General features: G+C 48.2%; 1 protein-coding gene across 1 annotated transcript; it reads right to left on the bottom strand.

Annotated features, from left to right (window-relative positions):
* Positions 1–2,031: 2,031 nt before the first annotated feature.
* On the bottom strand, positions 2,032–12,518 carry LOC119769982. Its single transcript, XM_038263955.1, has 7 exons — positions 12,126–12,518; positions 11,574–12,019; positions 7,286–11,185; positions 6,647–6,788; positions 6,514–6,569; positions 6,188–6,455; positions 2,032–2,115 (listed from the first exon to the last, which is right to left on the bottom strand). Exons 1-7 carry the CDS (start codon positions 12,516–12,518, stop codon positions 2,032–2,034), a joined length of 5,289 nt encoding a protein of 1,762 aa, XP_038119883.1.
* Positions 12,519–13,869: the final 1,351 nt, after the last annotated feature.

Below are 13,869 nucleotides of genomic sequence, written 5' to 3'. Positions count from 1 at the left end.
TAATTTGCTAATGAATATTTGCGATGAAATCTTATTTCAATAGGTAGCAGTTATCGATCGTCGCATATGTGTGCTTCTAGCAGATGCGGCGAATGAAGCTAATTTAGGTAATCTCAAAAACTCAAAACTTTAAAATTCGATATCTCTGGAACGAAACATATTCCTTTCTACCAATAAGTGATTTTTTATGTAAAACAAGCCTTACCCGACAAACTTTGTCTTGACGTATAGCTTGTTTCGTTTATTCAGCCTCCTGTGATCAAAATTAGAGTTTGCGCAAATTTTCCCATACAATCTGCAGATGCTCCGGAATCGGTCCCAGAGTGGCCAAAGTTGTCACTCTTTAGCGTAAGAACCTCTCTTGGGCTTATACGAACCCAACGCAGCAAAGAGCGCTCCGATCCGACTTTCCGTTATCAACTGATGCGCGTTCGAACAAAACCGTCGAAATTTTTTATATACACTCAAACCCCGATGGTTTGACACCAACTGTTGTCAAACGAACGGGGTCACTTTTTAGTTTGACACCCCATTTACACGGAGTTCACACACACTACCAAACGATTGTTTTGATAGTGTGCGTGAGCGCCATGTAAAAAGTGACAGTTCGTCACTTTTTAGTTTGACTTTGACCAACCAACGGGGTACAAACTAAAAAAGTGTCAAACGAAAAAGTGACCAACGACCGGGGGTTGAGTGTATATAGATATAAGATGGCAGGGGAATGCTTTGGTGAGGTCAAAATTAGAAAATAAATAGGGCTGTTTTGAGATACGGCCATTTAAAGTTTTCAATTTTGCATTAAAGGTAGAAAAAACATCTTAATCGAAAATGAAATGGGTTCTACGTCTACAGTCATCCCTCATATTCGGAACAGTTTACAGATCGGCCAATGTTCAAAAAATCATAGCAAATCGATAATTCAACTTAATGATTCGCTTTTACCTTCATTTGAAAGCTTTTTTTTGCGATCTTTCGAATGCAATATCGAACAACTGCAAATTTAACTTTTATATCAAGTTATTGAAGAAAAACTTTGACCCTTGAAATTCACAAATCCGGAACACTTTTTTCTTACGGATGTAAACAAACTTTGGTTTTCTCCATGAGTACATATTTTTTTACAAAATAATGACTTCACGCACTGAAACCAACGAAACTCAAGCTTAGTTATGTTTTATGAATGGTCTGATAACTTTTTTTGTGAAAATATCAGTAGAATTCAGGTGTTCCACAATTGTGGGAGGCACAATAACATCCCACAATTATGAAACAGGCAATTTCGAGGCAGTGTTTTGCTGCTCTGAATGAAATAGTCTTGAAATAAGCATAAGCATAAGCATAGGTGCCCACTGAATGAAATAGTCTTGAAATGAATAAAAGTTCAAAAAGAACTTCTTTTACTAGTGAAATAGCAAGAGAATGTCCAGATAAAGGTCCTAAAAATAGTAGGGTCTACACAAAAGGTGCATTTGGCAAGCTATTGACAAATTATCACAAAAGTGTTCCGAATTTGTGGGTGTTCCGAATATGTGGGATGACTGTATTTCCTTCAAAATTGAGCATAAGACCGACCTTCTAAGATTTGTGGTTTCTGAGCTATCGCCGTTTGAAAATAGGGGTTTCGCTCACGAGGCGTTGTCTATCGTAGTTGCAGATATGTAGGGTCGAAAAGACCGAAAAAAACAAAATTGTTAAATAAACAAAATATTTTGTGAAATTATTGACATAGGCCTGCATGCTCTCTTATCTCTAAGCTATGTGTTATTTAATTTAAATTGAAAACTCTTTTTAGCAACTGGAATTAAACGTCAAAGTGCTAATGAGACCATAACAGGTGCTTGATGGTGCTTTGTTTACCCTACTTACGGTAATTTGGACGCAATCCTTTTATCAACATTTATATTGTGTGCCTTGATAAACCTCGTTGAAAAGTGTAACAGTATCAAACTTATTAGAAGAAACCGCATCTGAAAGTACACGCAGAAACATTCTTTTAGAATCAGTATGTCTCTGTGGTATGTCTAAGAGTCAATACTGAACAAATGTTCGCTGGCGGACCGTCAAACCGCTCTTGCGATCCGCCGGCGTGTGAGTTGGCAGACCGCGGGCGACCTGAAATTATTTAAAATGTTCATGTTTTATTTTTACTTGCCGAGAACAAGGCAAGCATTTCTAATCTAATCTTATCTAATCTAACAGAAGCGTAGGCAGTCTGAAGAAAATGATGTGGTGTGTTTTGCAATTTTATCATCCCGAACAGGTAGGGTAGAGTAGTCATCAATAAGACACGGGAAACAATGATAAAATGGCTCTCACAAGTCAGGCTAATCAGGCTAATATTCGGGGGAAAGATGTGTCTACGGAATACACGTCTGCCATAATAGAGAACGTTCTGCTACTGATTTTGGAAGTGGTGCTATCTAGGCGGATGCTGCACACCCCAGCTCTGTGGTATTTGGTGTAAATATATGGATTTTACGAAATTTAATTACTTTTTAGTATAACTTTTGTTAATTAATGTTTAAATTGCTACAACAATACAAAAACATGATGTTTTTTTGGTCAATGTTCAATTCAATTCAATTCGGGTTTATTGGTGAATAATCAAGATACAATAAGTTCTTTTGGGTACATAACAGAGTTTTGGAATTCCTTTCAGCTGTGTGTTACATCAAATCCATTTTGGAGCAATTATTACTTGTAAATAAAGGTGTCACCAAGAGTAAGAATAAATAAGAAAAAACTTACTAAAATTGCAAGGGAAAGGGGATAGAAATAGAGAAAGCTTAAAACTAGATCACAGTTTTTTATCCTTTATAGATGTGCTTGATCATCAGCTCCCCAAGGGCCAGGAATTGCTCCGCCTTATTACGGCAGGTCCGAAACCGCGTCATCATCTCCCCTGCGAGAGCAAAGAACTCTGGCAGGGTAAAGAGATCTTCCCCGGTAACTTCTTGCTGGGCCGCATTGCCACTACCGGCAGCGACCACGCTGGCGAACGATCGTCCCCATCCAGGAGGGAATGCTGTGTTGTCCGCTGGAACCGTACGATGACCAGCTGCCGGCACGGTTACGCTCGTACTTCGCTGAGGAGGGTGGGACGCTGCTGCTTTCTTCTTCCTCTTTTCCTGCTCCTCGAGGTAGTTTTTCCGTGCGCTGCATCCACGGTAGTTGCTGGTATGGTTACCTCCACAGTTTGCGCACTTGATGCGCGCCTTGGTTTGCTCTGCCTTGTCCTCCAAGTCCGCCTTGCACGGCAGTGCACACACCTCCGAGAGGTGTGACTCACCGCACTTCACGCAGCGGGGCTGGAGGTTGCAGTTCCGCGAGCCGTGGCCGAATTTCTGGCATCGGTGACATTGAGCTGCGTCCTTCGGATTTTTGGAGTAAAACCGCCAGTTTACCCAAAAACCGTCCAACGCCTTAGTCCGCCGCAGGTCTTGAATTTTGACGGTGCCGCGGTCGAAGTACAACAGGTACAGTGTGTGTGTACCTGTGACGGTTGTCTTCCGCGAGAGGACTTTTATGTCTCGCGGCGTTATTCCGACACCCGAGAGGTGCTCCTTGAGGACGGAGATCGGGCGGTCTTGATATCCCTGCAAGACGACCTTAACAGCTGTCTTCTGCACGGGGTCGAATGTGTAGAACTTGAAGCATTTACGCTTCAATTTCTCCACAACCAGGTCGAAGTTCTTTTGGTCAAACGTGAACACTTGCACTGACGATTTACCTATTTTGAGGCAGTACACGAGGCCTTCCAGCTGCTCGTCAACATCGTCCGCCAACGTGTCCAAAACGAAAATTGGTGGTGGTCGTCGTTCCTTTGGAGTTATTACTTTTTTTGGCGTCGGCACTTTTTTCCGTGCACGACCATCGTCGTCTTCGTCGTCGGTAGTGCTACCGTCGGTGTTGTTGTAGCTGCTTTCCTCGTCACTCAGTCTCGCGAACTTGTTACTGGTGGGAATGTTGGCGGATGTTGAAGCGCCATCGGTCGACGGATTGCCGGAAGTAGCTGAACGGAGCCTAATAGGGCTGCGTTCCTGGACGCGGTAATTAGCGTGTAATAATTTCGGGTCGAATCCTTTGGCGCACACACTCCCCGGCGCGATGGTGAACGACGCGGCGTTGGTTTGTTTACCTTTTTGCACACGGCCGGTAGACGAACTTCGCGGGTTTTTCGAGGCCGCACTCGAACTGCCACGGCCACGGCCGGCCCTTGGCATGCTGGTGGAGCAAAATCGCGGCTAATCACGGTAAATTACGGCGAAAAATTTCGAAAAACGACGGAGCACTGAGCACTTGACTGCTGCTTGCACTCGTGCGTACACGGAGGATCGATTTTGTTCAATGTTAGAACATATTAAAAGAAAGAAAACGCAACAAAAAGCTCCTTAAAACCAGAGACGCAACGAGCTCTACAGGCTCAATAAAAACTCCTTACCTGCTCTGTATGGTAGAACAGAGCTAAGCTCTGTATGCAGAGAACAGAGCCAACTCTGTATGGGAAAATTAATATTGAATTGCATATTGTGCGATCAGTTCCTAGCTGGACTCGGTCACAGGAAACGACCGGCGACTCAGTGACCGACGAAATAGGCGGCGGGCCAGATGCGGGCATAAAAATGTCAAAATCTCTTCCCCCCTCACTTCGTCTCACCATCCAGCTGCAGCTTTGTTGACAAACAAACGGAGCACGCGGTCGCATGATGGCGGCATCGAGCCAGAATTGGGGGTGATCATGTGATTAAAAATGAAAGTTTTTTCAAGAAAAATAATATTTTTCCGACCGAATAAAAAAATTGCAAGCATGTTCAAACAATTATTCCTTATGTCGGAGAAGTGATGAAAAAGCAAAATTTTAATCCATAATTTTTCTATAAATTGAATTTTTTCACTCTAACTAGGAACCCCTAGGTCTATCCACGACCGTTTCCAATGACCGTGAGAAGATGCCAGAAAATCCAGCTACGAGCTAAATCCACAATATATCTCAAAAACAATAAGTTTTAGAAAGTTGACATGTTCTACACTGAAAATAAAAGAAGTAATCCAATTTCTAAAATTTAGGAATTTGCCAACTTCTGCCAGATAAGTCACCCAATTCCTAAATTTGCTGGCCCAATTTAGGAATTCTGATACTTCTTTGGAAAAATGAGCTTAAACTGACAGCAAAGCTTCTCTTACGCAACTGCGCCATCTGATATTGAAACTCGGAATTATTCTTCAGAGCTTAACAGCCTGAACTTTCCTCTTTCTTTTGTTCTCGAGAGAAGCTGCTCAAGCTTGACTTGTTTCGACAGGATTCTTATGATCGATCCACATAAATGCCAGAATAAAACTTTTTCATTTACATATATTTTCAGATAATGAAAATTTAATTCATAAAGTATAAAAAGAATAAAAAGTATAAAAAGTATAAAAGTATAAAAGTATAAAAAAAATATAAAAAGTATAAAAAGTATAAAAGTATAAAAAGTATTAAAAGTATTAAAAGTATTAAAAGTATTAAAAGTATTAAAAGTATTAAAAGTATTAAAAGTATTAAAAGTATTAAAAGTATTAAAAGTATTAAAAGTATTAAAAGTATTAAAAGTATTAAAAGTATTAAAAGTATTAAAAGTATTAAAAGTATTAAAAGTATTAAAAGTATTAAAAGTATTTGTACAGAACCGGATGGGGGCCGGATCACTCTGGCTAGTTCCGGAGAGAATTGAAACACGGCGGTGTACTTAAAACACGAACTTTTATTCGCCGCTCGCAAACAGACCGAACTTCTCCAACGGACACTTTATTGGGATCTGACGATAATTACTCTAAACTACATGGAACATACATGGCGCATCGGTGCATTTCGCGCCACCGATCGCAGTTAGCTGAGAGGGTTAATTTTGATAGTGGGACCACAGAGAGACATAAATAATGCGAGAGAAAGAGCGGCTTCAGAACTGCTACCACAACAAGTATGGTTTAGTACCGCGCGGGGTAGCACCAACCGCGCGTACCACAGTACATCATGAGCCTTCCTTACCCAATTCTTTACATCCCGGCCGCCTTGAAAGACCTTTCAAAACCTAACTGTATGACCATGACACTAATACTACACCTAACATCTAACACACCTCACAACTACTTACAAAACTAAATGTAAACAAACATACATGGAGCAACAAGGAAAAATTATCACTTTCGCTTTCGATCGCGATGCATTTTTCTTCGGCACAATAGGTGCATCCTCATTGTTCGCCGATCGGCTGATGACGATCTTGCTCTGCTGCTGCTGTTCGTGATGTTTCTGCGGCTGCTGATGGAATTTCTTCACTTTCAGGTCAGTTTTCGGTGCTTTTAATCGTCTCTCGCTGCATTTTAGGGCTGCTGCTTGCCGTGGGGCGTCTCTGACGGCGGCAATCTCGTTCTCGATCCTCGGATGGTCGTCCTCGACGACGGATGCAACTCTGTGAACGAACATAGACGGCTTTTTTACGAGTAAAACAGGGACAAAAAAAGACTCGCCTGGAGCGGAGGCCACCGTGGCCTCCGCGGGTGCCTCTGGCACCGATGCTACTGCCCTGGCGCGGACAGTGTGGGTGGATGAGCGGCGTACGTGCGACGTACGGTGTGTGTGCGACTTTGCGATGCTTCGAACTGCGTTGATCGTCGGGAAGCTGGCCAAGCTGTTCGACGACCGGTGCAGGGTGACTCCAGCGGCCGAATTACTGCAGATTTTTCGGTTGCTGAGTTGATCGTGGCTTTGCGCGTGCCCCTTGGGCACGGATGGAACGATTTTTCTGGCGGTATAAAACAGAAAAGCATTACTGTTTTGCTTTGCGTGGGAGACCACTGGTCTCCGGGCGCGCTCGCGCCGTGTCTAGTGCGACTAGACCAATCCCCTGGAATGCGTCCAGCGGGTAGAGCGGTTGGTGATGGGACCCTTGATTGACGGTTTGTTGGAGAGATACGGACCTTAGAGCGAGTGGGACAACAGCGAACAGGTGCAGGGGAACATGGGCATCAACGCTGGCAAAAAAGAAATGGGGTTACTTTTTGCTCAAGTACAAAATACATAAAACTTAACTGGTGTGCGGGAGTGCACATCTGCACCCCCGCAGGCGCGTAAAGCACCTCGATGGAGAATGTTTAGTTCTCTTTTTGTGTGTTTTGGAAGTTGTCTGCTATAGGAAGGATGCAGATCTTGGAGATTCCTCTCTCGTAGACTCCGTCCTTCGTTCTGACGACCGCAACGCGCACGTTGCCATCGCTCCCAGTGCGAATGTCGGTCACTCGCCCTAGGTGCCACATCTGTGGCGGCAGGTTCTCCTCTTTCAGCAGCACCATCATTCCGCAGGACAGGTTGTTGCGCTGTCTCGTCCATCGCGTTCGGTTGTGGAGGTCCGACAGATACTGCGTTGACCACTTCCGCCAGATCTGCTGCACAAAGTCCTGAGTTCTCTGCCACGCTGACAGCCTGTTCTCTGGGACTTCCGCCAGGTCTGGTTCTGCCACCGCTGTCAATGGTCTTTGGACCAGAAAGTGACCTGGGGTGAGGACGTCGAGATCGTTCGGGTCACTGCTGAGGGGTGTCAGGGGGCGAGAGTTCAGGCATGCTTCAATCTGCACCAACACAGTCACGAACTCGTCGTGCTGCAGCACTCGCAAGCCAATCGTCTTCTTGAAGTGCGTCTTGAACGACTTCACCGCTGCTTCCCACAATCCACCGAAGTTCGGTGATCTTGGCGGAATGAATTTGAACTCGATGCTCTCCTTCGCCGCGTCTCTCACCACCGCTTCGTGGAACTGTTGATTGCAGAACAGCTTCGCCAGGTCGTCCAGTTCTCTCTTCGCTCCCACGAACGTCTTCGCGTTGTCGCACATGATCAGCTGCGGCTTTCCTCGCCGCGCGGTGAATCGCTTCAGCGCCGCCAGGAATGCTTGTGTGGTGAGGTCGGTCACAACCTCGAGATGTACTGCCTTCGTGACCAAGCACACGAACACAGCTACAAAGCATCGGACAGGTCTCGCCTTCCGACCGGGGTACGACAGCTGAAACGGTCCGCAGTAATCCACACCCGTTTTCAGGAACGGTGGAGCTGGATTTACGCGTTCTTGGGGTAGATCGGCCATGAGCTGATCTTGCACCTTGGGCTTGTTTCGGAAACACGGTACACACTCGAAGATGACTTGCCTCGCTGCGCGCCGGACGCTCAGCGGCCAGAACCGCTCGCGCACACTAGAAATCAGCAGCTGCAGTCCAGCGTGGAAGTACTTGTGGTGGTAGTGCTGTAGAATTAGTTTAGTTAGCGGATGGTGGTTGTCCAAAATCATCGGATGCTTCCTCCCAGCTGAAACTGCAGCGTTTCGTAGCCGGCCGCCAACCAGTATTACGCCCTCCACGAGCCTAGGATTGAGCGCGTTCAACTTCGAAGTCTCGTTAACTTCTCCCTTCTTTTCCAGATCTGCGAGCTCATGCGGGAAGCATTCCTTCTGCGCCAGCTTCACCAGATCCAGCAGTGCCGCTTCGTGCTCGGCGTGCGTGATGTACCCGCTCTTTCGGCACTCACGGTTGGCAGGTCGAGCGTTGTGAGCGAATCTGCGGCAGAGTGCGGTGACTCGAATCAGCTCAAACAACGACGAATATCGCGTGAACAGCTGCTCCGGCTGAAGAATCTGGACAGTGCAAGCGTACGACGCTCTCTGCTCCAGCAGTGCAGCCTCCAACTCCTCCTGCGTGGGATTTCTCGTCTGCGGCCACTTGTCTGGACTTAAGCACAGCCATGTGGGTCCAATCCACCACAGCGATGCGTACGCGAGCAATGCTGGGATCATGCCTCGAGACAGCAGATCCGCCGGGTTTTCCACACCGGGTACGTGGTGCCAGACACAACCTTTGCTCAGGTGCTGCATCTCCGACACGCGGTTTGCCACAAATGGATTCCAGCGAGATGGTGCGGACGCCAGCCAACTCATTACGACCATCGAATCCGTCCACAGATGGATCTCGATGTCGACCGGAAACAGAGGGCGTATCTTCTGCAGCAAGTGACACATCAGCAGTCCTGACGAGCACTCCAGTCGCGGGATCGTCTCCTCCTTGGTTCGTCGCTTCAAGTCGGTCATCGGCGCCACCTTAGTCTTCGACGTCAGCAGGTTGACCGACACACCACCGTTGCTCCAGGTGCTGCGCGTGTAAAAACACGCTCCGTACGCCTCAAGCGACGCATCGCAAAATCCGTGCAGCTCAAGCTTGACACACTGCAGGCTAAAACCGACCCAACGTGGCACAGCGATGTTGTCAAAGCTCATCATGTTTCGTCGAAACTCCTCCCAAATGTGCACAAGATTTTCTGGCAACGGCTCTTTCCAATCGACTCCTTTCTTCCACAGCTTCTGGAGGAAGTTGTTGTGAACAACTGGTCCGACCAGTCCAACGGGATCGAAAATGCGTGCTGTGTCTGACAGCACCGTTTGTTTCGTGAATACCGTAGCGGCATTCCACGTCGGCGTTTTGAACTTGAACTCATCGCTGCTCGAGTCCCACAGCAGACTCAGTGTCTTCACAGCGGCAGTCGACGAATCCAACTCTTTCGCACCTCCTTCGTCTCGCAGCTCCTCGGGGATGGCTTCCAGCACGGCGTTGTCGCTGCTTCGCCACTTCCTGAGCAGGAACCCGGCCGCCATCAGCCGCTCGCTGGTCTCTCCAACCAGCTTCTGCGCTTCCTCGATCGAGTCGGCTCCCGAGAGCATATCGTCGACATAAAAGTCATGCTTGATGGTCTTCGCCGCCAGCGGATGTGTGGTTTCCACCTCTTCTCCGACCGTGCGCAAGCATTTCGTGGCCAGGTAGGGCGCCGACGCCGTTCCGTACGTCACCGTAGTGAGCTTGAAGGTTCGCACAGGCTCGCTCGGCGAGTCCCTCCACAAGATCCGCTGCAGATCCTGGTCATCTGAGTGAACGTTCACCATGCGGTACATTTTTGCGACGTCTGCGACGACGGCGATCTTCCGCAAACGAAAGCGAAGAATGATGGTCAGCAAATCATCCTGGACCACCGGTCCTACCATCAAAGCATCGTTAAGCGAGACTCCAGACGACGTGGCACATGAGGCGTCAAATACTACCCTCAGCTTGGTGGTCGTACTATCTGGTCTCAGCACAGCATGGTGAGGTAAATAATACGCTTGTTTCTCCTCCGTGTCTTCTTTCACCTCCTCCATGTGTCTCATCTCCAGGTACTCGTGAATGAAGTCAGAATACTGCTTCATCAGTTCTGGATTAGCGGTGAGCCGCCTTTCCAGCCCGTAGAACCGCTTCATCGCGATCGATCTCGACTCGCCTAGACTCTGCAGGATCGTCTGCTTTTTCGGCAGTCTGAGGACGAACCGACCGGTCTCGTCGCGCACGGTGTTCGCCCTGAACAGGTCCTCGCAGGCGCTCTCCTCGAGCGAATGTGTACTCGGCGTCTGGCACGACTCCAACTCCCAGAACTTGGCCAGTAAATCGTTGATCTCCGCCAATGCTTCTGCTTCTGCTGAGTTCTGGTTGGCTACGACTCGTGGTAGCCTCGCCGCTACTCCGTTGACAACGCCAGACACCACCCAGCCGAGCTCGGTGTTCTGAATCGTCGGGCTTGCTTCTCCAAGCTTCATCTTACCATCGGACAACAGGTCATAGTAATGCTCTGCTCCAATGATCATGTCCACAGGTCCAGGACGGTAGAAGTGCGGATCCGCCAGCTTCACGTCCTCTGGAATGCTCAGCTGCTCGGCATCGATGTTGTTGAACGGCAGATTCGCCGTGACCTTCGCCAAAACATGGAACCTCATCGATGCTGCGAACTCCGAAATCGCCGAAGAACGAGCGCAAACAGTAGCGGTCACCGCAAGGGTGGAAGTGGATTCTGCAACGCCGATTCCTTTCACCCGGAGGTAGTCGGACTGCGGCTTGCATCTCAGTTTGCGCGCGAACTCCTTGGTCATCAGGTTTCGCTGGGAGCCACTGTCAAGCAGTGCTCGAGCGAACAGGGTGTGACCTCGCGAATCGCAAATCCGTACAACAGCCGTGGACAGCAACACTTCTCGAACCTCCTCTGTGCGACTTGGAACAAGGGACGACGACGAGGTTGCACGCTGCTGTGTGGCCTGTGGCGAGCTGGGAGCTTTGTGGTTGTGAGCTTTGCGAGACTGGTGTCTGTGTAGGGTTTTGTGTAGATTGAGTGGGTGTGTGACGGGTTTGGCTTTGTGTCTTCTGTTGTGGGTAGTGTGTGGATGGTGTGTTCCCTGAATGAGGTCGCGACGCGTTCGGGCCTGCAGCGGCAGCGTTCGACCTTTGGCCAAAGTTCTCGTGAAGAAGCGTGTGATGTTTCCGCTTGCACATCGAACAAAATCCTCTCGTACACTTTTCCACGACGTGACCAGGCTGCAAACAGTTGAAACACAGCATATTCCTCCTGGCAACCGCGACACGCTCTGCACAGCTCATCTTCTTGACCGCAAAACACTGGAACACGTTGTGCTGAGGTCCGTTGCAAAAAAAGCATCCGCTTGGCTCAGCAGACGCAGCGTGACTTGACGCGTACTTCGGCGGGCGACGCTCGTTCCTCGTAGTTTTCTTCATGGAATCGATCGTCTGCAGCACTCCGCACTGTTCCCGCAGAAACTCCAGCAGCGTCTCGTACTTCACGAACTCCTTGGACTTCTTGTTGTGTTCCTCCCAATGGCGCAATGTTGCGGCGTCCAGCTTGCTAGTGACAACGTGAGCGAGCAGGATGGACCAATCCTCAGTCTTCACCCCGAGCTTGTTGATCATCTGCAGGTTCTTGTCCACCACGCTCAGCAGATGGTTCAACGCTTCAAAGCACTCGTCTCGTACGGGCTCAACAGAAAAGATGGCGTCGAGATGGCTCTTCAGGATCAGCTTCATGTTCCCGTAGCGATTCTCCAGCACGCCCCACGCCACCTGGTAGTTCGTATCCGACACGCGCACTGTGCTGATCTCAGCAAGCGCTTCTCCAAACAGTGAAGACTGAAGATAAGTAAACTTATCGAAATCTGATAGGTTTTCACTATTATGGATCAGCGACTTGAAGGAATCCCGAAAAGTAATCCACTCGGTGATGTTTCCTCCAAACGACGGCAGCTTGATTTCGGGCAGCTTCACGCGCGAAACAGTCGATTTCGCTTGAGCAGGTGCCGCTTGGAGGTGCTTCCTCCTTCCGCTTTGCCAGCAACTTCGCCTTCAACTCACAGTACAAGTTCTCGAACTCCCATAACGCCTTAGTGTGCTCCTCTACATCCTGTGTTTTCTCCTTTCCAGCAGCATCAACCCCGAACACATCAGTGAGGACGTCGATCTTGCGCCGCACGACGTAGAACTTCGCCAACGCATCATCCAGCATGTTCAGCCGCACGTCGATCTGAGCTTCGTCTTCGCCATCCTTGAAGCCATCAACGAATTTCTTCGTCATCTCTAGCGTACTACGAAGCTGCCTCTCCTGCATCTGGTACTCCCGCAACGTAGTCATCGCGATGCACTTCTTGGACCACAATTGACACCTGAAAACCCGACGCGCGCGACCTCTCGAAGACAGATGACAGAGAACAAGACCAACCCACTAAGCCAGGGACCCCAGAACCGTCAATCACAGGGAGAATTTCACCACACTCAAGAACCCAAGCTCAATAAAAATCGCATCAACTTCAGTTCAAACCAGTTTAATTGTGGATCACCACAGCTCAATAAAAGAAAATCAATTCAAATTGCAATGGCTGGCAGCGCATGCATCAGCTCCAAGCCACAGACCACAATTACTTCCCTTTGAATCCGCAATCCGTCCGCAGCTCGAAGTTCCGTCTGTCCAATCGTCGACTCCAACAGCAACAGCAACCGTAGCAGGAAAACACCAACCCTTCGCACTGCAACCGCCACCGAACAACCTCCAATCGAACAGCACCTTCTTCAGCGTCCAACTGCAGCTCGTCAACGGTCAATTCTGGGTCGTTGAACTCCAGCCAGCGGTCGTTGACCTCGTCGCTGTCGTTCACCTCCGCACAGCAATGGCCAACACTGCTGCACTGCACAAATTTCTCCGGAACTGGTCCACCGGTCGAGTGATCCGGTTCGAAGGACCAAAATGTACAGAACCAGATGGGGGCCGGATCACTCTGGCTAGTTCCGGAGAGAATTGAAACACGGCGGTGTACTTAAAACACGAACTTTTATTCGCCGCTCGCAAACAGACCGAACTTCTCCAACGGACACTTTATTGGGATCTGACGATAATTACTCTAAACTACATGGAACATACATGGCGCATCGGTGCATTTCGCGCCACCGATCGCAGTTAGCTGAGAGGGTTAATTTTGATAGTGGGACCACAGAGAGACATAAATAATGCGAGAGAAAGAGCGGCTTCAGAACTGCTACCACAACAAGTATGGTTTAGTACCGCGCGGGGTAGCACCAACCGCGCGTACCACAGTACATCATGAGCCTTCCTTACCCAATTCTTTACAGTATTAAAAGTATTAAAAGTATTAAAAGTATTTGTTACGTACATAATAAAACGTCTTGTGGTACTGATCGGCGGAATTTAATCAAATTCAAACACTCGCGGTAGAGGATCAAAAAGCACACTTTATTTGACTCGAATTAAACAAAGTTGTCGCTTTATTTCAAAGTGCTCGAGATCCCGGTTTATTGCAGACTGACTATTCTACCCTTCCTAGCACAGCTAGGGACCGGTACGAGCAGCTCAAGTTGAACTGTCGATCGGCTCATCTTCGGCTACTATCAGTCGCGGAGTACAGCGCACTGATCTTATCTACGCGGTAGAACGAGACAACAGATAACACAAAAAGTGTGGATCGCGTGGT

Source organism: Culex quinquefasciatus, chromosome 1, assembly GCF_015732765.1.
Source record: "Culex quinquefasciatus strain JHB chromosome 1, VPISU_Cqui_1.0_pri_paternal, whole genome shotgun sequence".
Lineage (NCBI taxonomy): Eukaryota > Metazoa > Arthropoda > Insecta > Diptera > Culicidae > Culex > Culex quinquefasciatus.
This window is presented reverse-complemented; position numbering and strand designations above follow the sequence as displayed.

Excerpts from the sequence above, each read along its gene's own strand:
- LOC119769982 (XM_038263955.1), bottom strand. The coding sequence starts at position 12,518 with ATGACTACGTTGCGGGAGTACCAGATGCAGGAGAGGCAGCTTCGTAGT. Across the intron at positions 12,020-12,125 it reads CCCGAAATCAAGCTGCCGTC|TCTTCACTGTTTGGAGAAGC; the intron begins GTTTGGAGGAAA and ends ACTTATCTTCAG. Across the intron at positions 2,116-6,187 it reads CATCGCGATCGAAAGCGAAA|GTCGCCCGCGGTCTGCCAAC; the intron begins GTGATAATTTTT and ends AAATAATTTCAG.